Source organism: Podarcis tiliguerta (genome assembly GCF_965153285.1).
Source record: "Podarcis tiliguerta genome assembly, chromosome: 11".
NCBI classification, from domain to species: domain Eukaryota; kingdom Metazoa; phylum Chordata; class Lepidosauria; order Squamata; family Lacertidae; genus Podarcis; species Podarcis tiliguerta.
Window position 1 is genome coordinate 56,609,485 of NC_139544.1, and position 27,426 is coordinate 56,636,910.

The 27,426-nt window shown below is 43.8% G+C and overlaps 1 protein-coding gene across 2 annotated transcripts in view; it reads left to right on the forward strand.

Annotated features, from left to right (window-relative positions):
* Positions 1–27,426, forward strand: part of RIT2 (Ras like without CAAX 2) — a 256,817-nt gene that overhangs the window by 95,899 nt on the left and 133,492 nt on the right. For both annotated transcript variants that reach the window (XM_083403205.1, XM_083403204.1), the window contains exon 4: positions 3,039–3,230. In XM_083403205.1, the coding sequence (XP_083259331.1) occupies positions 3,039–3,230 (192 nt within the window). The remainder of the gene's footprint in view (positions 1–3,038; positions 3,231–27,426) is intronic.

Consider the following 27,426-nt stretch of genomic DNA (forward strand, 5'->3'; position numbering starts at 1 on the left):
TTCCAGCCAGGAATATAGGGTGTAAAGTAGAACAGGCAAAGTGTGTCACTTGGGGAGAGTCTTGTGGGCCAAATAGAGGAGTCTGGAGTCTGGGTCTGAGGTTCCCAACTCCTGCAACACATAACATCTAGGCATGTCTGTTCCAGTGAAGGCATAAATCAGCACCTTGGACAGTTCATCATAGACACTATTGCAAAATTGTGCTTATGCAACCTAAGGTCTGTTCTCAAGGAGGGTGCAAAAGTGAGGGATGTGGCTCAGAAAGTTATGTGGCCTAGGGAGAGTCTTGGGGGCCATATAAAGCTTCCAAGTCTGAGGTTCCCCATCCCCATCTGAGAGACTTTTCAGCTTAACATATAAAAGAAACACAATGGAATTGTGTGCAAAAGCATAAAAATGCTGACTTGGGAAAGCCATAGGTAGATTCACCTATTGAGGTTGCAACCCAAAACACCTTTACTGTGTGGGACTTACCGGTACCTTTGAGCAGATGTGGGCAGGAGTATTGATTTTGTGAAACAGAACCAATTCAGAGAACCCTAAAATTGGGAGCGGTCCCAAGGAGTGTCAGCCAGTTGCCTGCCTGGTCTTTTCTTGGGAACATCCTTCGTCCAGTTCTTCAGTCTTTAAGCCCAGGAACAGATGGCATTTGCTTGCGCACATGTCCTAGATACCACCTGCTGTCTGCTGTCTTCATCCGTTTTCCCATTTGCCATCTCCCTTTGTAAACTTTGTTAAGGGGAAGAAAAATGAGAAGACCGAAATCATGTTTTCCGAGTGCTGCTATTTCAGCTTTGCTTGCCCTGGCAACCAGCAACCTACAAGTGTTCAGCTGTTTTGTGCAGATGGCGTCTCTGTATAAATATTCCAGCATGAATTCTGCCTTTCCTGCCTTCTAGCTGAATATAAAGAGCCTTAGCGTGTCAGTGGGTTGTACTTCCCCAGGACCATTGCCGTCAAAGTAGAAAAGATTCCCTTTGTATTTCCTAATGATCTCTTGTGCAATCTTGAAACACAGAAGACCACCAACAACAACCAATTTCATGGAGTGGAATCTTCAGTGTGGCACATGCTCTTTGTTCAGCATCCCCAGTTGATGACCTCAGGCTACCTGAATGAATGCACACAAAATCTGTGAAGTCTTCTGGGTTCTAACTTTTGAACATGACCATCCCATAGGGCAATTTAGGTTGCTGTTTGGATCTGGCGGGACGCGGGTGGCGCTGTGGGTTAAAGCCTCAGCGCCTAGGGCTTGCCGATCGAAAGGTCAGCGGTTCGAATCCCCGCGGCGGGGTGCGCTCCCGCTGTTCGGTCCCAGCACCTGTCAACCTAGCAGTTCGAAAGCACTCTCGGGTGCAAGTAGATAAATAGGGACCGCTTACTAGCGGGAAGGTAAACGGCGTTTCCGTGTGCGGCTCTGGCTCGCCACGTGACCCGGAAGTGTCTTCGGACAGCGCTGGCCCTCGGCCTCTTTGAGTGAGATGGGCGCACAACCCTAGAGTCTGTCAAGACTGGCCCGTATGGGCAGGGGTACCTTTACCTTTACCTTTACCTTGGATCTCCAGTCTAGGACAGTGTTTTTTGGAGAATGAAGCAGTCTCTGAAGCATAGATGTTGGCCACCCCAATCCAGACTTCTTTTTTAATCCTTTCCCCTTGGTGCTATGATACTGATAGTGTTTTAAACACAAAACTTTGCTTGGTGCTCCTGTGTGGGACCTGCCTATTCCACAATATACTGTTCAGCACTTTCAGCATTACATTTCCTGTGGTTCATGTGTACATGAGATAACAATGTGGCTCATATTCAGTGCATCCTGAATGCTAATGTCTCCTTTGATTTCTCCCTGCTACGAATGTGGCATTTTGCTTAATTAGTAAATAAGCGTTGCTTGCTGCTGTCATTTGCAAAGAAAGAAAGAAAGGTTTTCTGTTCAGAAAAAAAATGAAAACATAGCAAATATAGAGAACGCTTCTTAAAGAGGGCAGTTCTTCAAAATGCAAGGTTTGAAAAGGGTTTCATGAATTGGAATGTGCCCCATACACAATACGTCTATGTTATTTCCAAATTGATTTGCCGTAATTTGCAAAGTCCCATTCTGCTTTCTCCATGCAGAGGATAGAAGTGCAGCTGTGTGTGTGTGTGTGTGTGTGTGTGTGTGTGTGTGTGAATCACTGGGAAGCTCCATAGCTCAATGGTAGAGCACATGTTTGCATGTGAAACGTCCCAGGTCCAATCCTCATCATCCCAAAGTAGGCAGTGGAAGATTCCTGCTTGAGACTTTGGAGATCTGCTGCCACTCATTGCAGATAATGCTAAAGTAGATGATCCAGTGGTCTGACTCAGTATGAAGCGACTTCCTATGAAATGATTGGATTTGGAATGAGACAGCTTCATATAACCTCAAAAGCCCTCCAGGTCTGACAGTAAGTGCTGTTCGACAGTGGAATTTGCTGCCAAGGAGTGTGGTGGAGTCTCCTTCTTTGGAGGTCTTTAAGCAGAGGCTTGACAACCATATGTCAGGAGTGCTCTGATGGTGTTTCCTGCTTGGCAGGGGGTTGGACTCGATGGCCCTTGTGGTCTCTTCCAACTCTATGATTCTATGATTCTAGGTCTGTGAAACTGTAATAATGGTGAGCTTTACTGGGTTACATTTTTTTGGACCCTATTGCAGAGAGACGGACATAATGGAAAAACAAGAAGAAAAACATATATGCAAGACATCCAAATTCAAATATTCTTCTTTTAAAAATAAAATAAAATCAGCTAACCATTTTGCATTATTTACTGTAAGAAACCAGACAAACAAAAATAATTGAAGGGAAAGAAGGGTAGAGGATTAGACCCGGATGCCTTATGAATATCAGAAGTGAATCGCCTGTGTTTTTTCTGTTAGTTAAAACGGTAAAGAAACTCACTTTTGAAATAGAAAAAAGGAGGGGGAAATTACCTTAGAAGCACACTCTCAGCAACTCTGTTCTTTATATGCTTTTTATTTTGCTTGCTAAATTATATAGCATCTCAATGTTACTCTGCAGGCAGAATTCACGGCCATGAGAGACCAATATATGCGAGGTGGAGAGGGCTTCGTTATTTGCTATTCCATCACGGACCGACAGTCCTTTCAAGAAGCTGCAGAATTCAAGGAGCTCATTTATCGTGTCCGGCATACCTATGACATCCCCGTGGTGCTGGTGGGGAACAAAATTGATCTCAAGGAGTTTCGGCAGGTAAGCAAAGTTGTTGCCATTTTTAAAAATGAATAATAAGAAGGGTTGGCTCTGGAGCACGCAGAATGCCACTCTAACTGCAGGTGTGAACCGAGTTTGAACATCAACCAGCCTTTCTGACAAATGATCATCTGTCCAGCATGTGGCATTTCGGTTAATTAGGAAATGAATGTTGCTCACTGAAAGGGAAGAGGTTCTATTGCATGTGTGAAAAGCCTTGCATTGGTGAAATGAGTTACTGAATCGTAGAACTGTAGAGATGGAAGGGATTCCAAGGGTAGGAATCACTGCTAAAGAATTCCCAACCTCTTCTTCAAAACCTCCAGTAATGGAGAGTCCACTATTTTATGCGGTAATATGTTCACTGTTGAACAGCTCCTGCCGCCAGAAAGTTCTTCCTGATGTTTATTTGCAATCTTCTTTCTTGTCATTTAAATCCATTGGTTTGGGTCCTCCCCTCTGGAGCAGCAGAAAACAAGCTTGCTCCACCTGCCATGTGACAGCCATTTGGATATTTGAAGGGTTAGTTGGAAGCTGTCGCCATGTCCTTTTGCCTCCTGCCTCTTGGCCATCCTTCCTCCAACTCTTGTCTCCCTCCTATCAACACCACGTAGTTTCTCATCAGACCAAAAGAAGACCCCCATTGGAATAACCCAAAAGCTCACAGCACTCTGGATCCAAGCCATTATCCATTAACTGTTGATTATGGCAGCACATCATCAATGTGGTGCAAAGTGTAAAAAGTCCCCTCTTCTAAAATGCAACAGAAGGAAGGTAACAGAAAAAGAGGGAGTGGGGAAGAGGAAGAATAGGCAGTTGTTTTATTTACATGGTGTCAATTTTACCAGTAGACATGGCAGAAGCAGTCAGTGGGGCAAGGCAGAAGCATTTGCCTGCCCTCCTGCTACTAGCATGAGGGTGGCTTACCTGTAGATCGGAGAGGGGAGGCGGTGGTGAGGTCACCCCCTAATCTGCTCTGCTGCCTCATGTGTGGTGGAGAATCACCAGCGCTGAAGCCCAACTGCTAGTTCAGTTAGCTTCTATATGTAGTATTGAGGTGGGTGATGAGGTTCATTGGCCTCAGGCAGCAAGATTTCTTGAGCTGGCCCCACACTTGCTGTACATACTCTTAGACTTCACCAAAGACTACAGCATGGGATGAGAACTAAGGGGTTATGCCAAAGAACCAGTTGATCAGTGGTGCCATAAACCTCTGCAGCTGACTGCTGAAAGTGTAGTGTGTGTGTGCTTAACACAGCATTGTTAAGCTCATATTCTTCTTGTGTGCATTTCTGAGGCCTCCTGTTACCCACTGGACTATGATGAGCCTTTGGCCTGATCCAGCAGGGCTTTTCTTATGTTCTTAATTTACACAGAGGTAAATGTATAACATAGTCCTTTTAGAATATTGTTGCATGCAAAGCAATTAAAAAACCCACACCCATATTTCCGCCATTTGCAGCTCTCCCCTGTATATTTTTCTTTCAAAATGTGTTGGAGTAGAGGAATAAATCCCAAGGATTGCAATTGAATTCTTGTATTGGAGTTTTTTTTAAAAAAAGGGGGGGAGAAAAGAAAATCCAATGAAAATGATCAACGTAAGCAATTTTAAGGTCTCTTCCTGAGTTTCCCTTCTGAAAATGAAGATGTATCAGACACATTTATCCATGCATCAATGAATTCCCTGCTGATTCCTCTATTTGGGATACTTTTGTTTTACCCATGCAATAAAAATCATTGGGGTACTGAATGCCCCATGAATTCTTTTTCGAATAAAAATTGATCTAAACAAGCAGATTCTATGGTCGCATACACACATTGCATTTAGAGCATTCTTATTCTGGTTTAAAGCCCATGGATAATCTTGGCAGCTGTAGTTTTTAACGGGTGCAGGGAACTGTACCTCCGAGACGTCAACACCCTTAACAACAGTTCCCAGAATTCATCATGACTGTTAAAGTGGCATAAGCATACTTTAAATTTATGGTGTGGATGTCATCCCAGCTCCCTTCTTCTGACCAAATGCACAAATTGCTGTGGAGCATTTTGTGTCTTGAGGCCCCAAGCCAGCCCCCTGTGAAATAACTATACACGGACACAGAATTAAGGTTGATGGGTAACATTAAGACCACAACTTTATTGATTGGAAATTAAATGTGAGTGGTATTGGCATAGGCAATGGCTGAAGACTATAAGGGACTACTGCCCCAGTTGGCAGTGTCTATGTAGGTAAACCCATTGGGGCAGCAACATCAGGGTTTTGCCCAACAAAAGCTTACCACAAGGTTCCTGTGATCTCGGCATGGCCCTAGCCCATCAAGCGGACTTTGGACAAGATCCGTGACCCCCAGATCCCTTTAACGGAATACCTTTAGATCACTGAGGGGCAGGTGATGGCCACACCTCCCCTCCACACACAAAATTAAGCCAATGCCTAACTGCCAAACCTGGAAAGTTGTGGCGATTGCTAAGGGGGTAGGCGAAAAACCAAGTGGCCAGTGCCAATTTGCCAAATGGATAAAAATTCCCAGCTGGCCCCTGTCTCAAGACAGGCGACTCACACATAGTCCAAAGCAAAGCCGAGAACTTACACTAAGGGTGAGAGGGCGGGTGTTCAGCAGTGCCAATCAAGTGCCTAGGGCATTCTTGCACTGATGCTTATATAATTCCTTAACCACCCCCACCCCTTTCCTGATTGGCTGTGACCCATGATGCCTACTTAGAGAAATGAAACTTAGACTTAGAAACGAAGCCTACTTAGTCAGGGGTGTGTCCAGGGGCCCAGTCACAAGAAGGACCGCCTTCTGAGGACGATCCTATTTGCCACCTCAAGACACCTTGAAATTTGGCTTGGGGTAGGTAGCAGAATGCCTCTCCCTCCTCCAAAAAAAAAGGAAAAGAAAAATGCATTTATTTTTTCTGCTGAAGAAGGTTTTAAAAATCCAACTAAACTGCAAAAGGCAGTTCCCCACACTGGAATTCCCACCCTGGCAGAACATAGCAAGGGTGGTATAACTAGCACATCTGCTCTCACCAGTCTTTTCATCCTTCAGTCCTGGATGCTGCTGTAAAATTTTTGCATATGAAATGTATTATAATATTATTTACGGTGCCTGGAGGAGGGAAAAAAAAAAGTAATCTCACTTCCAGTGTTCCTTAGCATTGTTTTGCATTTGACAACAATTTCATAACAATCAGACAGGGTGTAGGAGTCGGGTCAGACAAAGCCACTGTTTGATATGCAGTCCCCCTCCACAATGCAATTAATGATGTATGTCGTCTGTCTCGCGAATCTATCTATGGCGGTCCAGGAACAAGACTAATCTGCAATTAAAATGACACATCAGGGGGAACTTCACTGCAACAAGCAAGCTTATTAGTTTGAAATAATGTTTCGCCTTTCTGATAGCCCTGGTAAAATGATTGTGGCTGTTCCTTTAAGTAGGTCTTGTCGTTTTTAAGTATGTCGTGTTGTTATCCCCGGGAACAAGGGGTTTATCTGTTCACCTTCTAAAGACAAATTGGAATTTAAGAGGCTGCGAAGAAGTGCTGTTTGCTACCCCTGGAAAAGTTAAGCAGTTGACTGCAAAGGATTTGCACAGAGACCCAGGTGCTCGAGGGAATACTGAGCTGTGTTATGCAATACAGTGGTACCTCGGGTTAAGAACTTAATTCGTTCCAGAGGTCCATTCTTAACCTGAAACTGTTCTTAACCTGAAGCACCACTTTAACTAATGGGGCCTCCCGCTGCTGCTGCGCCGCCGCCACACGATTTCTGTTCTCATCCTGAAGCAAAGCTCTTAACCCAAGGTACTATTTCTGGGTCAGCGGAGTCCGCAACCTGAAGCGTATGTAACCCAAGGTGCCACTGTACAAATAATGTCTATTTTAAATATATGGTGTGGATGTGATCCCAGATAAAGCACATGCTTATGTTTGTGGATGAGTTAGTTGGATGGGCAGCCAACTTCTGCTTAAAAACCTCCAATGAAGGCGAGTCCACCACCTCCCGAGGGAGTCCATTCCACTGTCAAACAGCTCTTACTGTCAAAATGTACATCCTGATATTTAGTTGGAATCTCCTTTCCTGTAACTTGAATCCACTGGCTTGTGTCCTAACATCCAGAGCAGGAGAAACCATGCTTGATCCATCTTCCACATGGCAGCCCTTCAGATATTTGAAGATGGCAATCATTTCACCTCTCAGTCTCCGCCTTTCCAGGCTAAACATACTCAGCTCCTTCAACCATTCCTCATAAGGTTTGGTTTCCAGTCCCTTAATAATCTTGGTTGTCCTCCTCTGTACGCCTTCCAGCTTGTCAGTCAGTTCAATTTATTGTGTCTAGCGAACAGGGAAGAGAGGGGTGTATGTGGGTATTATCATTTGTTGCTGTTATTGTTGTGCTTTAAGATACTGATTGGATTTGGCAAAGATTATTTTGTAGCTTGAATTTTGTATATTTGTTAAGGTTTGTGAGTGGCCTTGAGGGCTTTTCGGCAGGGAGGGGATCAAAAGGCAGCACAGAAATAAACTCTAATGGACTTGGATAAGATGAGAGACAGGAATGCCCTGAAACTATTCAGATTATCTGGGAAGAGATTTGAACTAATGTCAAAGCTCAGCCATCCTATCCACTGCATCATGTTTCCCAAAGTGTGAGATGCATACCCCTAGGCTCCACAGAAGGGTTTCAAAGGGTACATTGCATTTTTTCCCATTTTACTTTATCGTAGTCATTTTAGCTGCATATAAAGAGATAAAATAGTAGCATTAAAACCACCCCAAAATTATATTTTCCCAAGAAGGGGTAAGCTGGTAAGACAAAACACTCAGAAGGGGTACATGGCTATTGTATGTTTGAGAAACCCTGGCTATTATAATTTTGAGCCCTTGCCCATTTAGTTTAAAATGGATGCATTTCTTTTTCTTTATCACATATTCCAGGGAAGAAGTTCAGAGGAATCAGACAAGGCTTTGCCCTTTGCTCAAACCTCCTTTGTGTCAATTTGCAATGAAACCCCGGCAAAGTCTCTTTTACTAAAATAGATATTCATGGGAACAAAATTGCATTTGCTGGAAACTGGAGTTCGAAATGGCTTCCCCAGCCTGTGCGTTACTTTCCCACCATCACAGAGCAACACCTCTCTGAGATCATCTTATTTTTCATTTGTGAAGTTTCTGCTAACTTAAGCAGTTATTCTTGCTGCCTCGGTGACATTATCTGGATAAGCTAAGCTCCCTGAACATCTGGTAGAGAAACCTCTGAATTCGCAGACCTATTTCTATCTTCTAAAATAAGCCTGAACCCTGGAGATTCATATCATTTGCCCAAAAATAGATGCTCTACAGTGCCCTAAATCTGTTGGTTTTATGACACTAACCACAAGCTACTAAATCTTGTTACATAAGGTAGTGAAACTGTGAAATAACAAAGAATCTTTCCACTGCCATATGTTATAGCTTGTGCTTTTCACCTTCCTAAAGCCCTCCTAACAGCCCTAGGTTTCCCTAACCATGTGCCTTTCCGATCCTCTCAATCTGGTTTACAAATGCATATCATTGCTTGAATAAGCCCTTCAAGTGGTGAATTGCTGGCGTGAATGGCTCACCATAGATCCACCACCATATATACCAAGCTTTTATAGCCCCTATGCTAGCAATTTCAAAATAAACTACTGTGTGGGTCATGGGACTTTGAAACCTGGATATGCTTGGCTTCCTATGGTCATGCCAAACATTTCTCCCAGCAGACAATCAACTGCGACCAGAGGGAACCTTCTTGAAGCAAAGTAAGACCCTTTCCAGTTTAATTAGGTGCTAAAAGTCGCTCCAACTGCAATGCTTAACTGCCCATGATATAAGAACTAGAAACCCAAGTTGTATATTTTTTTTATTTTAATAATGTTTCGCTTTAATTGCATTTAACCTTTTAGACAGAATGCACAAAGGGAAAGGTTTGATTTCTGTGCAAGATTCCTGCGTTTTACAACCTTATGCTCCCCAGGCCATAAACAAGAAACTCTATCTAACCCTGAAAGTGGCACAAATAGTCATTAAAGGATGTTGTTCCAGTTAACATTGGAGTGTAAATACAAACATATCCTTCAAGCTTCTTGGGAGATAGGAGAGCCAAGGGAAGTGAGACAGAGAAAGGAATGTCAACAGCACACTTTGCAAAGGAAAAAGGATGGGAAGAAAACCAGAACAGCTGGCCATGCCCCTATGAGTACCTAGCAGTCCTGCCAAGCCCAATGGACACCAGCTACAACTGACTGATGTTGCAGAATAAGCAGCAAATCAGGTGAACTGGATTTCACATACACATGCACACCCTAGTACCGAGTCAAACATACTGAATTGAGTGTGGTCCCTGCATTCCAGATGAAGTGGATTTCAGCATCATCCTTAATAATACTTGCATGAGAATGAAGTCAAAACCAATCTATTCTTTAATACTGTTTGCTCTGCCCCTCCAGAACAGAGCTGCCATCATTAATGTGCAAAAATGTCCTGCTCTGATGCACAATCAGAGCTCACAGGTACTGGAAGTTGTATCACTCAAAGATAACACATGCTAATTAGACTTTAATCAGCCTACCTTCTGAAACACCGTCATTCCTGTTAGGATTTCACTTGCTGTCCTCCCCCCCCCTTTTTTTCTTTAGGTTTGCTTTGAGTGATACAAACAATATGTATTTTGACATTTCCTTGGGTTAATCGTTGTAGCGTAACAGTTTAATCAGATATTGTAAGAGCATAAAAGACACATCAAAACTGTTGTTAAGAATGACTATTTATTTATGGTTGTGACACGCTTCCTAATATTCACCATCATTATGGACTTCAGTTGTGCAAATTATGGATGAGAAATGCTATCTTTAGCATTTGCATGTACTGCTGCTGATTCTTACTCAATCCTTAGCAGATGGGATGATCCATTATCACCCCTCTTTGTTTAACAGCATCATTTGACTTTTTTTCCCCAGAACATCCAACTCTTAATTGACTGTACCCTTAGGTATTTGAATAATTTTCCAGGGTTCCGTATTGTGTGGGGTTCACATCCCCACTGTAGATGATCACCCTCCAATTCATGGAGGGAAACAGGGCTAGCATCGGGGGGCAGCGGGCAGCTAGCATAAGCAGCTCCCACTTCTAACTCCTTTGTGTGCTTAGTTAACTCAGAATATAAACACCTGCCTTGGAAACTGCCTTATAATGATACAGACCATTGGCCTACCCAGCTCTATCTACAATGACCGGCGCGAGCTTTTCAGGAGTTCACCCATCACTACATAGATTGTCAAGGGGCAGATGGGGCTCATCAACCTAGAAAGGTAGTCCATCTAGGAGAAGATAAGCTCTGACCCTAAATCTCCACCAGTGCCGGATTTACGTACAGTGGAACCTCGGGTTCCGGACGTAATCCGTGATGGAGGCACGTCTGCAACCCACAGCATTCGTAACCTGCAGTGCTGTGTCTGCGCATGCGAATGACACGATTTGATGCTTCTGCGCATGCGCAAAGCACAATTTAGCACTTCTGCGCATGCGCGAGCGGCGAAACCCGGAAGTAACCCTTTCTGGTACTTCCAGGTTTCCCCCGGTTCGCAACCTTAAAACATGTAAACCAAAGCGTTTGTAACCCGGGGTACCACTGTATAAGCAAAACAAGCTATAGCTTAGGGGCCCATTCTCTTGGGGGCCACCAAAAAATTAAAGGAGAAAAAAAGTTCAACAATTACTTTGATAAAATACATATTTTGATATGTGCAAATGGCTTTAGATACCTATTAGGTCCATAAATTACCCCATAGCATACATTCAACACAAAAAACAGTGACAATTTGTTGTTGACAAAGGACAGCAGGACATACAAAGGGCCCCATTACCTTCAATAGCTTAGGGTCTCATCAAACCTAAATCCGGCCCTGATCTCCACTGCCTTGAAGGATATCTATGGGAGAATAATAATAATAATAATAATAATAATAATAATAATAATAAAATTTATTTATATCCCGCCCTCCCCAACCGAGCCGGGCTCAGGGCGGCTAACAACAATAAAACAGTACAAAAGTACAGCACAAACAACACTCTAAAATCATTCATTATAAAATTAATTAATTCAAGCCACTGGCAACCATTGGGCCAGAGCTCCGCGAAGATCTCTGGAGTCAGGCTGTGCCCTGGCCAAAGGCCTGGTGGAACAGCTCTGTCATGCAGGCCCTGCGGAAAGATGTCAAGTCCCGCAGGGCCCTGGTCTCTTGTGACAGAGTGTTCCACCAGATCAGAGCCATGGCCGAAAAAGCCCTGGCTCTAGTTGAGGCCAGAAGAAAATGTTAAGGAGGAAACCCTGCACAAATCTTGAGTGGAGTCCCTAAAATGGCTGGATGACACCTTGTACATCTCTATCTGGCAACTCCTGCAGCCAAACTGGTGCCAAACATATTGCTCTGGTTTCATTTGGAACACATCTGTAAGACCAAGAGTGGAGTCTTGTTGTCTGGGCAGCTCAGGACCTCTAAACACACTGCCAAGGCTTGTGCCCCAGGGAGGTCACTTCAGTGCTGCTAACACAGTGGTTTGACTTCACCACCAGAGGTGTACTCCATTGACAGACAGATGCCAACAACAACAACATGGAGAGGCTAGATATTGAACTTCGGTCATTCTGCATGCAAAGTATATACTGGACCACTGGACCACCCTCCTTCCCACCTGAATCAAGCTATTGTCTTATCACTGTTGTTGTTGTTTAGTCATTTAGTCGTGTTCGACTCTTCATGACCAGAACACGCCAGGCACTCCTGTCTTCCACTGCCTGCTGCAGTTTGGTCAAACTCATGGTGGTAGCTTCGAGAACACTGTCCAACCATCTCGTCCTCTGCCGTCCCCTTCTCCTTGTGCCCTCCATCTTTCCCAACATCAGGGTCTTTTCCAGGGAGTCTTCTCTTCTCGTGAGGTGGCCAAAGTCTTGGAGCCTCAGCTTCAGGATCTGTCCTTCCAGTGAGCACTCAGGGCTGATTTCCTTCAGAATGGATAGGTTTGATCTTCTTGCAGTCCATGGGACTCTCAAGAGTCTCCTCCAGCACCATAATTCAAAAGCATCACTGTTAGCCTCTCAAATATCATAATCAACCTCTTAAACCTGCTTCACATGTGCACATCATAGCTTGATGAACATCAAGTGGTGAATTGCTTGTGTGAATGAATCACCATAGATGCAGCATTACAGACCTAATTTTTCTAGTCCACAAGTTAGTAATTTGAAAATAACTACTATGTGGATACGTGGGACTTTGAAATCTGGATAGGCTCAGCTTCCTGGCAGCCATGTCAAGCAAGATTTCAACAGGTGAACCTGTAGGAGTAAGATGTTCTGCACAACAGTACATGTTTGTGAGCTATTGGAGCTGTGTTAGCAAGCATGTGATTTGCATAAACACAGAGGCTTCCGAGAGGAAAGTTTAGAGCCTCACTATAAACAGTTAAGACTGATAATGGCTTGGAGAAGAGCCTAAGAGAGTACACAAGCAACTTTTGCCTAAGTTATAGGTCATTCTGTGTCTTGGATCTTGCTTTACATTCCAGTACGGAGAATAACTTTTTGGGAAACGATGCTTGATTCAGAATACACCTGGACAGCACAAGCCAAGCACATTTGCATTCCAAACTGGGCTGGTTATGAACTTCAGCAACATCGCTAGAGAGAACTGCCGGTGTGTCGAGAGAAATTAATCAGTGAATTAATTAAAGGTTCCTGCAAAGTGTCCGTCCTCAGCTTCTCCACCTCTGCCTCCTGCCCCCGAGGCAGAGTTAGCCTCTATTTGTGACAGGTAATTCTGCTATGTGTCTGTATTGAGTCCAGTGGGTTCATTCAATTACTTCTGATGCAGATATTCTGCCTTCATTGCCTATGGGGGTAGCCCTACCCCAGTTTTCCCTCGGCTAATAAGCTAATGAGCAGTCCTTTTGAATTTAATGACAACAGATTCCTGCATGAGACCTTCCTAAGCAATTGTATATATCAGTGAAATCATGTGTAGCATGGAACTGGATATCTCCCAAGCAACCTAAAGAGCAGTGGGTCACTAAACGTTTTAAACACCAGGATTTTATGCAAATTTAGCCAGACAGGACAAAAAAAATCAAAATGTCTCATTCTTCTGTGTGTGGTGCCGTGGTCTTTGATTTTCTAGAAACCTCTCAAAACTCTGAAAAAATTCCAATGAAGTATAGTTGCTGTTTTTTAAAACTAGTATTGCGATATACAACTTCTGCATCTAAACTTAAGTCCATAGTTTATACATCCCAATAGTTTCTAATTAGCAGGTCTTTCCTTTCAGTGCCTTCTAAAAACTTAGTTGTTCCACCCAGCCTTTGTTAGCCTTTGATACTAGTTTGTTGCAATTTTCACTGGCTCTATACTCATCTTTTCGGGGGGGAGGGTGTTATTGATATTATATATTTTTAATTGTGAATCACCTTTACACATACAATCAAAGCTGGTGTAGAAATATTTTAACACAGATATATTTTTCTTTATAAAGTTGTTTTTGCTCTAATTGTCCCTCAAGGGTACTATGATGTATTAAGGACTATAATCAGTGAGTTTCATTTTCCTCTTACATTCTAACTCTATACAATGCTACACAGTGCAATACTAATAATAAACAAATAAATATCTACACAGAAGTAAGTCTAATATGATTTTGTTCCCAGGGATGTGGATATCGAATTGCAACTTTAATTAGTGAGATATTGTCGTGTTGCTACCTGTATTTTCAAAAGTTTGTTTTTTAAAAAAATAAAAATAAAAATCGGCATTAAAAATAGAACAAACATTTTTCCATCATACTTTTTTTTTTAAAAAAAGAAGTAATCCATAACAACAACTTGGATAAAATTACACAGAAGACGATATTGATTGTAATCTTTCCAGAGAAAGAGGATAAATAACAAGAGAGAATGATGCTTTATGCAGCTTTTCAGGCCCCAACAGGAAACTTCTCAAGCTAATGTTTGATTTTACTAAATCCCGGGTTGTTGTTTTACTTCCTTCACCATGACAACGGTGAAGTTTACAGTTAGCAACTGCAGTCATAAAAATAGGCAACCTTTGGCCTGCACCTCTGCATTAGGTGTTCTTTCTTGTTCACTTCCTCCCTGCAGACGTAAGAATTTGTGTACGTATGTCTGTACGTGCTAGCGCATCTCCAGACTGGTGGGTTCTTGTGAGTGTCTTCTGCAACATACCATCAATTCAATAATAGCTTATTTGTGGTGGATTTGTACAGGACCATCCAAATACCATTCCATTCCATTACCTGTTCTCCATCGCTTTCCCCAACTTATTGCATTTTGCCACCTGGAAGGGCACTCTTGTGCTATAGCACAAGGAAAGCAGGACAACAGAGCCCTAAATGACTCATGTCCCAAGTAGCTGAAAGACCACCTCTTTTCCCACAGAGATCAGCATATGGTACCCTCTTGGTAGTTCCTCTGCACTCTGAGGCTCAGGTTCGGGGTGTATAAGGCCTTCTCTGTGGTCACCCCATGCTATGCAACAGAGATGTGTCTGTCATCTTCATTGTACAACTTCCATTGAATATCGTACAGGCAACACATTTACATGGGAGTTACATTCTGAGGCACTGCGCATGTAAGTGAAATCATGTATACAGTGGATGCTCAGGTTGTGAACATGATCCGTGTGGGATGCATGTTCGCAACCTGCAGCATTCGTAACCTGTGTCTGCGCGTCTGCATGAGTTGTGATTCGGTGCTTCCACGCATGCGCAAAGCGCAATTTAGTGCTTCTGTACATGCTCAACTGCCGAAACCCAGAAGTAACCCGTTCCGGTACTTCTGGGTTTTGGCAATCTGCAACCCGAAAAGACGCAACCTGAAGCAGCTGTAACCCGAGGTATGACTGTATTTGAAACACCATGGGAAAAGTCTGCAAACACCCCTTTCTGCCCCTGCCCTACCCCATTCCCCCTCTTTTTGCAATGTGTTTGGGTCCCTTCCAAGTTCGGTCACACACATATTGAACATGGGCAAATGGGAGATTGCCACTCTAGACAGGGCTGTCTTAAGCATATCCGGAGCCGTGGTGCAAAGCTCCCTCCAGCGCCTGCCCACCCCGTTTCCCAGAGTTGTTGACCTTTTTTTAGGGAGGTCGGCACTGCTGGTGGGGTTGGAGGAGGCGGGCAGCGGCTGGAGGGCGGCTCCTCCAGCAGGAAGAGGTGGAGGCTGGACGTGGCGCCTCCCTGCTCAGCTGGCCGCTTCGTGCCAAGGTGGCATGGCGGAGGTGGGTGAGGGCGGCCAGCTGATGCCAGGAAGTGCTGCGGCCAGCCTCCGTCTCTTCCCTGGCACCCTCCAGAACTTGGCGCCCTGTGCCACTAGCCTCTTTGGGTAAGATGCCCCTGACTCTAGACCTTGATTTTTGACTCTTGAGGTCTATATTTTTAGGCCCCAATCTTATATTTTGAGATTGCAAGCTGTATTAAACTGTTTTCACTATTGTGTTTTAATGTTGCAGCCTGCCCTGGGACCTTACTCAGTTGCATGCTGAATGCTTGTTTCAATATGATCCTTTATTACACTGCCGCATACTAATTCTTCTCAATAATGTTCTGGTTGATATTAGACAATTTCCCCTGGGTGTTTACTTGGAAATGAGTGAGGCAGAAATTAATTCATTTCACACAGTGTTCTTGTAGAAGGAAGTGTGTTGTTGCAGAGGATGGGTGTGCAGAGAAGGAAGGTATAAGCAGGTTTATATGGCAAAATATTTAACTAAGTGTGTGGGAGGAGAAACCCTGAAAATTTCCTGAAATGGTGGTTTTAAAATGTAGCAGCAGCATCACAGTTGCGGCGGGGGGGGGGGGGAGAAATTCAATTCAGTTTGGATTTAAAGATGAACTTACCCAGATCACAGTTTCCAAAAAAATATACAGAAACTGAATCTCAGCCATCCCTGGGAATCCACACTTCTCTGAATTTTGGAACACAATTCTCCAGCTGAGTAATATGAACAAAAATGCATATATACAGTGGTATAAAATGCATAAAAATGTACTAAAAAAATGCATAAAATGCACCTTAGTATTGGAAAAATGGCTTTGCAAACATGCGTATAATAAGGCAAGGTTGCCTATGGACATGCTGATGAATTTTTGTGAGGACTTTTTGAGAACAAATAAGTCACCAAGGCAATGTGGAGAACTGAACTTAGAAAGAAACTGAGAGAAACTGAAATGGATGGATTCATCCATGCATTGTTGGGATGCGTCCTGGGAGACAGGGGCAATTGGCAGGCCCCCAGCTGGCTCCAGCCCACCGGCCGGCAGCCGGGCAAACTCTGGTTCTTGGAACAGCATCAAAAGCTGCGACTCCGTCCTCAGAAACGTTTAGAGACTGAGCACGCAGGCTAGCAGAGATAAGAACTCTTTGCAACGGAAGTAGCAAAGAGTATTTACAAGCATTTTATTCAGGATCAGGACAAAGGAAAAACATGTCTGCTTCCCTTCGTGTCCAAGCAAAAAGCATAGGCAAAAGCTATATACAACTGAAGTTCCCAGCAGACTGTGCTGGAAGAAAACAGACATGTGACATACAACAACTCCACATGCCTGTTCCAAAGGTGGAACGGAACTACATCCTAACCTGCCCCTGTGTTTCAGAGCCCAAAACAGTTTCCTGCCTACATGCTCTCTGCCATCCACCAATGTTCATGAATCTGTGAAAGGATCAAGCCCTGTCCAGGCACTGCTTTCCACACAATTAAAATTCTGAGGGGAGAGACAGTGTGGTTGTGCACACAAGGTTGTGGACCTGTTGCACACTACTGTTGGTGTCTGCTAATTGGGCCCACGCTGCCTTCCTTGGTCACTGGAAAGGCATTAAAAGCCATAGACAGAGGAGACTCCCATAATCACTCGTTTATTCAGCTGAGTAAAACAGAGCGGGTAAGCCACACTCACCAGTGTGATGGTGAAGCCACCCCAAATAGCCTTTGTTCATACTTTTTATAGGCATCCCCCTCCCTTTCCCCTTTTCGAGGTTCCTTGCGCTGATCAAAACAGGACACTTGGCTGGAGACCTTGAAGGGGACAGCTGCCTGGCAGAGGGAGGTTTTCCTGAAAACCGCCTAGCAAAGCGTGTTCTCCAATAAATGAGAGCACGTGTTGCAGTGTGGGCCACCGGGCCAGGCCTCTTGTTGCCAGGCTGGTTAATAGTTATTGCCTGGCATTTGTGATTGGATAACCGGGTTGCTGGGGCAAATTGTATGTTGCAAATTGGGTGGGTGGGACCATAGTCTTTAAATATTGGTGCACTCTGGTTTCTCTTTATCTTTGCAGAGTGCATCGGATCACCCGCCCACCCGCCCTCTTTTCCGGTTGACCTTGCTTTGCCTGTCATGGGGTCGTCTGCCTTGGTGCAGGGGCCTAGTAGGAATTTTGCCATTTGGTGATTGGCTGTGCCATTTGGTTTTTGCCTACTACTCTGCAATTCGTCACAACTTGTAAGGTTGTGGTTAGGCATTGGTTATAATATGCTGGTGGTGGAGGGGTCAGGACAGGCTGTGCCTGCCCCTCCTATTGCGCTGAAGGGAATTCCGTTAAAGGAATCCTGGGGCTTGCCATGATTTCGTCCAATCCCTGTCATGGGGCCAGGGCCGCCCAATCCCTGCCATGGTAATCCTTGTCATAGGACCAGGCCGGCAAGCTTTCGGGGAGCTGCTGGGGAGAGCAGCATGGGTCTGATGCTTAGCTCAGATGACCCCCCCCCAATTTGACTTTCTCTTCTACTGGCTACCGATCGGACCTCGGGATGCCAGTTCTGTCCCAGGCGGGGGGACAGATAGTCATAACCAATGTCTAAACAACCACTCACTGATTTTGTATTTTAATAAAGTTGTGGCCAAAATAGTGCCCAAAAACCAAAACTAAATTACGTGTTATGTGTGAAGTTATTTGAGGGGTGGCCTGGGGACCTACACGCGCAACGTTATCTGGTCTTCACATATTTGTGGCTCACCCTCCTAAATTCTAAAGCAGGCAGTTTTCTACAGAAGCAAAATGGCATCAGATAGGCTAACCCAAAAACAGGACAAGAACAGGCCTCTGTGGCTTTTCCTGAGACTCCACATTATACCAACCTTGTACTCAAGTTTCCAGAGTACAGGGACAGCCTACACGTGTTCAAACGGCTTCCCTTCTGAAGGTTATTCTGATAGGTCATTGTCAACATATTTTCTCAAGTCAGACCAGTGGCAGACTTTGGGCTACCCTGTGCCATGCCAAAATTTGGTACCTCCACCTGCCTTTCATCTTCCATTGTTCATCATTGGTGCAGCTCCCAGAAGAGGTTTTAGGGTAGTGCTGCAGTGTAAGGTAAAGGTAACGGGACCCCTGACCATTAGGTCCAGTCGTGACTGAGTCTGGGGTTGCGGTGCTCATCTTGCTTTATTGGCCGAGGGAGCCGGCATACAGTTTGGCCAGCGTGACTAAGCCACTTCTGGTGAACCAAAGCAGCACACGGAAACACTGTTTACCTTCCCGCCGGAGCGGTACCTATTTATCTACTTGCACTTGCTAGGTTGGCAGGAGCAGGGACTGAGCAACGGGAGCTCACCCTGTCGTGGGGATTCGAACTGCTGACCTTCTGATATGCAATCCCTAGGCTCTGTGGTTTAACCCACAGCGCCACCCACGTCCCTTGTGCTGCACTGTAGAGGACTCAAAAACAATGCTGTGGGACAGAACGTGCGAGGAGCCACCCAATTTTAGCGTTGTACAGTGCACTACTGAAATTTGAGAGTCCAAAGTTTGCCACTGCAACGCTCCCCTGCAGCACCCTCTCAGCTTAGTTCCCAGTGCAGGCAAACAGGTCGTGCCTCCCTAAATTTGCCTCTGTCATGCTTGAGCTCTGGAACGCCCTTCCTAGGTATGCCCGATTTGCTCTTTCTCTGTCGTTCGACCTCCAGTTTCAGGCCTTCTTTTACAGAAAGGTGTTTCCTTTTGTAGGGAATGGTTTTAATTGTTTTCAGGCATCTGATTGATGTCCCTCGTTAGTATTACTGCAGTATAGCTGCTCTGGAGGTAAACGGTCCATTGCTCAGTGGCAGAACATCTGCTTTGGATGCAGAAAATCCCAGTTGCATACAATGGCATCTCCAGACAGGGCTGGCAAATATGTCGCATGTAATATCCCTGTGAGCTACTGCAAGTCAGTGTGGACAATAGCTAGCTTGATGGAAAGTCATTCCCTATTCCTGATATGTCCTCCTATTGCCTCTGCCTCTCAACTTCGTTGGACTGGTCATGTTGTGCGGATGCCTGATGATCGTCTTCCAAAGCAACTACTCTATTCCGAACTTAAAAATGGAAAGTATAATGCTGGTGGTCAACAAAAGAGGTTTAAAAACTCTCTAAAGGCAAATCTAAAAAAATATAGTATAAACACCAACAATTAGGAAACACTGGCCTGCGAGCGCTCCAGTTGGAGAACAGCCTTTACCAAAGGTGTCATGGGCTTTGAAGACACTCGAACTCAGGACACAAGGGAGAAACGTGCTGAGAGGAAGGCACACTTGGCAAATCCACACTGTGATCAAACTCCCGGCCAGAAGCCAATGTTCCCAGTGTGGAAGGACGTGTGGATCCAGAATTCACCTACACAGTCACTTACAAACTAAGTTTTAAAACAGTGTTCATGGAAGACAATATTACTAGACTATGAGTGATTGCCAAAGAAGAAGAGCCCTCCTTTTAAAAAGTATTTAAGCTGCTGGTCATTCTGCTAGGTATTTGGATTTCATTCAGTGTTTTATGCTTAGCTATTATTGTTTCCACTTTTCTGATAGTTTTAGTAATTTTAGATGCCTTGGACATCCTATGTAAAAGAAGGGTAGGCCCATTTTTCAATATGTGGGGTTGAATTCAACTAAGTTGGATTCTACCCAGAGTAGACCCTCTGAAATCGATGGACATAAATAACTTAGGTTTCTTGACTTCAGTGCGTCTACTCTTGGTAGGATTATCATTGGATGCCACCCATATGTTAAATAAATGTCCATGGGAAAATAGCAAAATTTAAAAAGGAAAGAAAATCAATATATATTATGGTTATAGCCACATTCTGGAAGGACTTAAAAAGTGTGAACTTGAATGTTTGGTGCAAGAGAATGTTTGCCCTTAAGAGAAAATAGATTTACAAATTAAGATGGACGAGAGGAACAAAGCACATTTGTGGGAGAATGGTAGAGCTTAATTCCATTCACAAATTCTCCAGAAAACAAAATACCAGTTCCAAAGGTTGGTACTAACGTGGATCACTTAAGAAGGTGTTTTACAAATGTTTACTCTTACAAGTTGTGGTGTATGTACCAGAATACAGGTGTTCAGAATGTATTCTCGAGGGAAATTTAAAGAATGAAAAAAGGGGGAAATGTTAAAAGGGATAAAAAGGAAAGCACATATATAATGGATCTTTGTAAAGAACTATCACAGTAGTTTAGACTCACTCTACCAAGACTGAAGGATAGTACAATAATGCACAATTCAAATCGTGTCTGTTCAGAAGTAAGGCCCAGGGATTTCACTGAGACTAATGTCCGTATGTGTCTACACAGGACTTCAAGCCAAAGTAAATCCTGGCTTGTTTGCTCAGTTTACTCAGCTGAATCACTGTCCTTTGGTTTCTAAATTTGGGAAATGGACCCTGCCACCTCCCTCTCTGGAATAGCCCGTCACCAGGCAACTTGCACCAAGTTGCCTTCCTGCAAATAATACACCCCCGTTGTTGTTGCTGTTTTTTAAAAATCCATTTTTGAACAACCACCGCCTCACGCCTCATTTGCACCCAGCTGACCATGCACCATTCTGCATCTGTTCCAAGCGGAGTTGTACTGTATCATTTTCACATTCTGCCTTTCAAGTGAATAGCACTATTTGTCCAGCGAAAATGGCCTGGTGTTCAGCACCATTAACACTCATGGTGATAGGTAAATAATGATGCACGGGAGAACATTAAAATGAGAAATAGACAGAGTCACTTAGCTGAAGTGCTCCAAACCCTCAAGCGAGCTTCTGCTTAGATTAGGATTCCAGTGGGATGCTGAAGGACAAAAGAAAAAGAAAAAAGTTTAATTTCTCAGCCCATGACATGTCAAGGTCAAAGGTAGGCTTCTATTCCTAGTAGGCCAGCTTTAATGCCGTCTTGTTTTCAGGTCTTCCTTGTAGCTTAATTTCTCCCTCCTTCCTCTCTTCTTTCCCTTTCCCATGCATTTCTTTTTTCTTTACAGTGGTACCTTGGTTCTCAAACTTAATCCTTGCCGGAAGTCCATTCCAAAACCAAAGCATTCCAAAACCAAGGTGCGCTTTCCCATAGAAAGTAATAAAAGTGGATTAATCCGTTCCAGACATTTAAAAACAACCCCTAAAACAGCAATTTAACATGAATTTTGCTATCTAACGAGACCATTGACCCATAAAATGAAAGCAATAAACAATGGACTACAGTCACATAATCAATCAATCAATAGCTGAATTGGGTTCCACAGTGTCACAAAAACAAAACATGAAAGCTGCAAAAACAAAAATGCAAAATAAATAGCAAAATAAGACAGAACTCAGCTTAACACTGTGGCACTCAAAATGGAGCACGTTCGGCTTCCGAAAAACATTCACAAACCAGAATACTTACTTCCGGGTTTGCAGTGTTTGGGTTCCAAGTTGTTTGAGTACCAAAGCATTTGAGAACCAAAGTACCACTGTATTCCCTTTTTTCTTTCCTCTCTATGCCCCTTCCTTCCTTCCCTCTTCCTTCCCATTCCGCCCTTCTTTCTTTTTTTCCATCTCCATACAAATTCCCCATTTTATTCCATTCCACTTGCATGGTTGTAAAAGATGGAGCAAGTATGCATACGAAAGAGCTTAGGGCTGAACTAGGGCCAGTGTGGTGTAGTGGTTAAGAGTGGTAGTCTCGTAATCTGGGGAACCGGGTTCGCGTCTCCGCTCCTCCACATGCAGCTGCTGGGTGACCTTGGGCCAGTCACACTTCTTTGAAGTCTCTCAGCCCCACTCACCTCACAGAGTGTTTGTTGTGGGGGAGGAAGGGAAAGGAGAATGTTAGCCGCTTTGAGACTCCTTAAAGGGAGTGAAAGGTGGGATATCAAATCCAAACTCTTCTTCTTCTTCTTCTAAATATACAATGAATGTAGGAGCAGAGGGACACAATAAATTGCCTGATAACAAGTCTGACCCATTGATCAATTTATCTCTGTATTGTCTACACTGACTGGCAAGTGATTCTCTAAAGTTTGAGACTCCCTGGAGATGCCAGGAATTTAACATGAGACAGATGCTCTATCGTTGAACTATGGCCATAACATAGGAGAGTCTCTTCGTCCCATTGATCATTTTGGTTGTCTTTTCTGAACCTTTTCCAACTCTACAATATCATAACAGTGTTGGACTGAAAAGTTGAAATTATGTATATGACATTGCATATGCACCAAGTTTCGATTGGAATATTTTCTTTCTTAAATGAAAAGCTTAAACTTATTCTTTGTTGGAAGGCAAATGTGTGATATTTTCATCCAAACAGCAGGACATTTTTAATGCAGGATGTCTACAGAAAGAAAATAATTGCTTATCATAGAAGAGCTGACAGTAAGAAGGAGAGGATATTATTAAAAAATAAGTGCATGTAGGGGACAATGGGAGACCTCTAACAGTGTTCCTTGATATTTCCCTCTCTCTCTCCCTGCCTTTGACTTGAAATAGGGTGGTAGATTTTTTAATATCGTGCAGAAAGAGAAAAACCTATTTCCTTCTTGTAATTTAATTAGCAGGTTTCAGAAGCATATAAATAGGGAGTCTGTGGTTTTTGTTTCATGAAGTGTGCGGCACTAAAGCAAAAATGGGATTGCAATGAGCTGTGGTCATTTTCATTTGATGATCAAAGCCCCCAGTGGCTTTTGTAAAGCTATCAAGTAATGAATGTCCATCTGATATCTGTAGGAAGAGGATATCACTGATATGCTTTAATGCATATCAAGGAAATTAATGCAAAGAGATAGGTGCAGGAGGAATTACCACCCAACACTAGGAAGATTATTTTTTTGGGGGGGGATCCATTTCAATGCCATTTATATGCTATTTGGATGTAGAATCGCAGAACTGTAGAGTTGGAATGGACTTCCAAGTGTCATCTAGTCCACCCTCTGAAATGCAGCTAACATGTACCAGGCAGAAAGCATATCTCAGCCACATATATCTCCCCCATCATTCAGCCCAGACACTGAGGTCCTCCTCCAAGGTTCTCCCCCTGATTCCCTCACGGCAAGAAGTGAAGTTACAGGGGACCAGACAGAGGGCCTTCCCTGTGGAATGTCCTACCATCAGATGTCAAGGAGATAAAGAACTACACAACTTTTAGAAGACATCTGAAGGCAACCCTGTATCAGGAAGTTTTTAATGTTTGATGTTTTACTGTTTTTATATGTACTGTAAGCCACCCAGAGTGACTGGGGAAGCCTAACAACAACAAGGACGCAGGTGGCTCTGTGGTCTAAACTACTGAGCCTCTTGGGCTTGCCAGTCGGAAGGTTGGTGGTTCGAATCCCTGCAACAGAGTGAGCTCCCATTGATCTGTCCCAGCTCTTGCCAACCTAGCAGTTCGAAAGCACGCCAGTGCAAGTAGATAAATAGGTACTGCTGCAGCAGGAAGGTAAACAGCATTTCCATGCACTCTGGTTTCTGTCACGGTGTCCCGTTGCACCAGAAGCGGTTTGGTCATGCTGGCCACATGACCCGGAAAGCTTTCTGTAGACAAACGGTGGCTCCCTCAGCCTGAAAGCGAGATGAGCGCCACAACCCCATAGTCACCTTTCACTGGACTTAACTGTCCAGGGTCCTTTACTTCTTCTTCCTCTTCTTCTTCTTCTTCTTCTTCTTCTTCTTCTTCTTCTTCTTCTTCTTCTTCTTCTTCTTCTTCTTCTTCCTCCTCCTCCTCCTCCTCCTCCTCCTCCTCCTCCTCCTCCTCCTCCAGGAAACGGCAAGTGAAGCAATAGGGGAATGCAGAAGGTCCTACTCTAGTTTCTATGGACCTGGGGACAAGGGTAAAGGTCAATTGCAACCAGCACCATGAAACAGCAGTTAGTGGAGGAAAACATTTGTCAGAATGGAGGCCACATTCCCCATCCCTGGTTATTTGTGTTATGCTTTACCACTGCATCATAAGGCATGTGGAGTGTCTGGAATGCTCTAAACAAAAGGGTGTAAAGTAGATGTGGGAACCTCTATCAGGCCAAGGGGTGTGGCAACCTTTTCAGCTCATGGTGGGCAGACCCAGAAGCAAAGCTAGCAGAACAAAAATTCAATTTTTACCTTTGTGTTAGAAAACTAGCTTCAACACACATGCACGCACCGCTCTGTCTCCTCCATTCAGGCAAGCATAAGGCACTAGCAGGGCTTGACCACCATTCCAACCAGGGGTGTGAAGGAGAGCGATTGAGGGGTGTGGCCTGGGTAGAGTTTGGAGGGCCGGACAGAGAGGGCTGGAGGGCCAGAATGTTTTCAGGGTAGCACCTACCGCATTCTAGCCTAAAGATAGCACAGCCGCATCGCTTTCTAAATGTAACAAATATCTGTAACTTATTGCTTAAAAACCCATCAATACTTCGCTGCTTGAAATATATACATAGAGGAGGGGCAGGCTCCAAAAGGTTCGTCAGCATTAAAAAACAAAACAGATCCTGCTTTCAAGGGTGATAACTGTGATGAAAAACTGAGGGGTTTTTTAAAGATATAAAAAACCCCAAACACATACATTTTAAACAGTGATTAATGAACTTATTGATTTATTCCAGTGATCCTTTAATTAATTGTTTTCAGCGCCTGCAAATGTAAGGAGCAAAAGCAATCTGATCCAGATATCAAACCAGCCTTTTGGAGTGGGTGTTCCTGGGGACTGGTTTGCAGTTTTAGCCACTGTGCAAAGTAGGGGCATGCATTTTAAAGAGATTTTCAGTCCTTCCTTCAAGCATCACCACTCCCTATCAGGAACTTATGATGAGGTGGGACAAAACCCCACCCTTCTTGCTGATCCTGTCTGATCCTGTGTGTGTAATGTTGCTCTGCAACTCACCCACCTGTGAATGATACTGTTGCTTGCGTCACATTGCAGCAATTGGTAATGGATGTTGTAGGTATGGCTGCAACTTCATATATATGAAAAAGATCCCTTCATGTTAAAACTAATGTTAGCAATCCAGCCTTAGCATAAAAGACTGCAAACTTTCCCCTGATATGCTAGCTTTCTAGCTGCAAGGGGTTTATATTTTTACTCGCTTTTTAATGTGAGGGATAATTTAAACCTGCAGTTTGCTTGCATGAAGTCTGGAACTGTCAACTCCCCAAAGGCTGTATTCTGAAGGCATAGACAGGCTGTTGTTTAGACTGGCACAGATGACCACATCCTAGGTTCACACCAAGAGCTGTAGAATGGAACAAAGATCAGCTATGGGAAGCCTTCAAGCAGGAACTAAGTTAAACAACACTCTCCCTTCTTCCCAGCAGTTGGCATTGCTGCCTCCAACAGTGCTTTGGTTCACATATTGGTTTGATAAGTGCAAATTATTTAATTTCTCATTAACACACAATCAGAATCAAATTTCTCCTCCCCAACCTTCAACCCCAACCTTCCCAAAATAGATGAAATCCCCAAAATGGGAAGAGATTGCTTCTATTATGCACCAAAGGATTGGCACCAGCTCTGCACCCCTTGTTCTTCTGGTATCTCCTTGCCTGCACAATGAGGTCTAGCCTCTTTGAGGTTCACTCAGAAATTTGGGCAGCATGCTTCCAGAGTTTGGGCAGAATCAAAGAAAACCAAATCTTCATCCCCATCAAAACATCAGAAAGAAAACAAGGGGTTCCATATTGCCCTCTTCTTACTTCCAAGTCAGAAGATTTCGGATCAGGGTGCCAAGATGGTGTTTTCTTTTCAAACACTCTGCTCTGTGGACTGTTGCACGTGGCTATCAAGTGAGGGAATCGGCTGTCTCTGCTAATTTTATATCCTCAGTGCTTCTGTAATGGGATAATTTCCCACCCAGGACTAGTGGTCCATTAAGCCATCTTTTACAGCACGGTCATAAACTTGAATGGCAGCAAATAGTTATGGCTAATCAAATGGAAGGCAAAAGATTCTGAGTGGTGAATTGCAACCTGAGAGCTCATTGTCCCATCAGCAAGGTGTTTGTGTAGGCATAGAAGGGAGCTCTGAAATAAAAAATCACGTGGATTATACTAACTTCTGGCAGATGGCTAAAAATAAGCTAAACAGTGGAATACTAACCTGAGATGAACAATGCAAATGGAACAGTGAAGTTCTAAACAAATGTGGATGTAGCTCTATTCCTGCTGGGAAGGGGGAACCTGTAGAAAGAGTACATAGCCTACAAACCCTCATGAGCACTTTCTGCAATATTTCCAATGGTGTTGCCTGAGGCAACATTCAAAGCAAATGTGGAGATTTCTCCTATGAGGAAACATCTGAGGACAGTTGAGGGAAGACTGTTGCTTAAAGAGTTGCACTGCTGGTGTGTCAGTGGGCAAGGAGAGGGTACCACACAGCTGTCTCGCCCAAACCATATTTCAGAATGGATTGGTAGGTTTCTCCTCAGGCAATTTTGGAGGAAGAGAGATGCCAAATGAGTTGTGTTTTTTTAAAAGGGGGGTAGCAACTTTGAATAGGCATTTGGCCACCACTTTCCCTGCATTGTTATGGGGCAGTGTTTGAGTAGTGCCCCCCGCCATCTTGGATTTCTGTAAGTACAACATAAATAGTTTGCAATCTTTTTTAAAATCTCTGTTGTCCTTGTCTCTAAGTTTTCCAGTTAGCATCACCATTTCAGCACATTCCATCAGTTTTTCTTGCCATTCTTCTTTGGTTGGTATCTTATCATCTTTCCATTTTTGGGCTAGTATTATCCTTTCCTATGTGTATTGTCAGAAGTGCATTGAGGGGCTAATGCACCAAAAGTTTTTTCTCAATAAAAGTGAATGGGTAAACCTTGAGTAGTCACAGCTCAGTTTCTGGGCGGTCAGGACACGGTCTTCCCAGAGACATCTGCCTGGCCTCTGTGAGAACAGGATGGTGGACTAACTGGGCTGA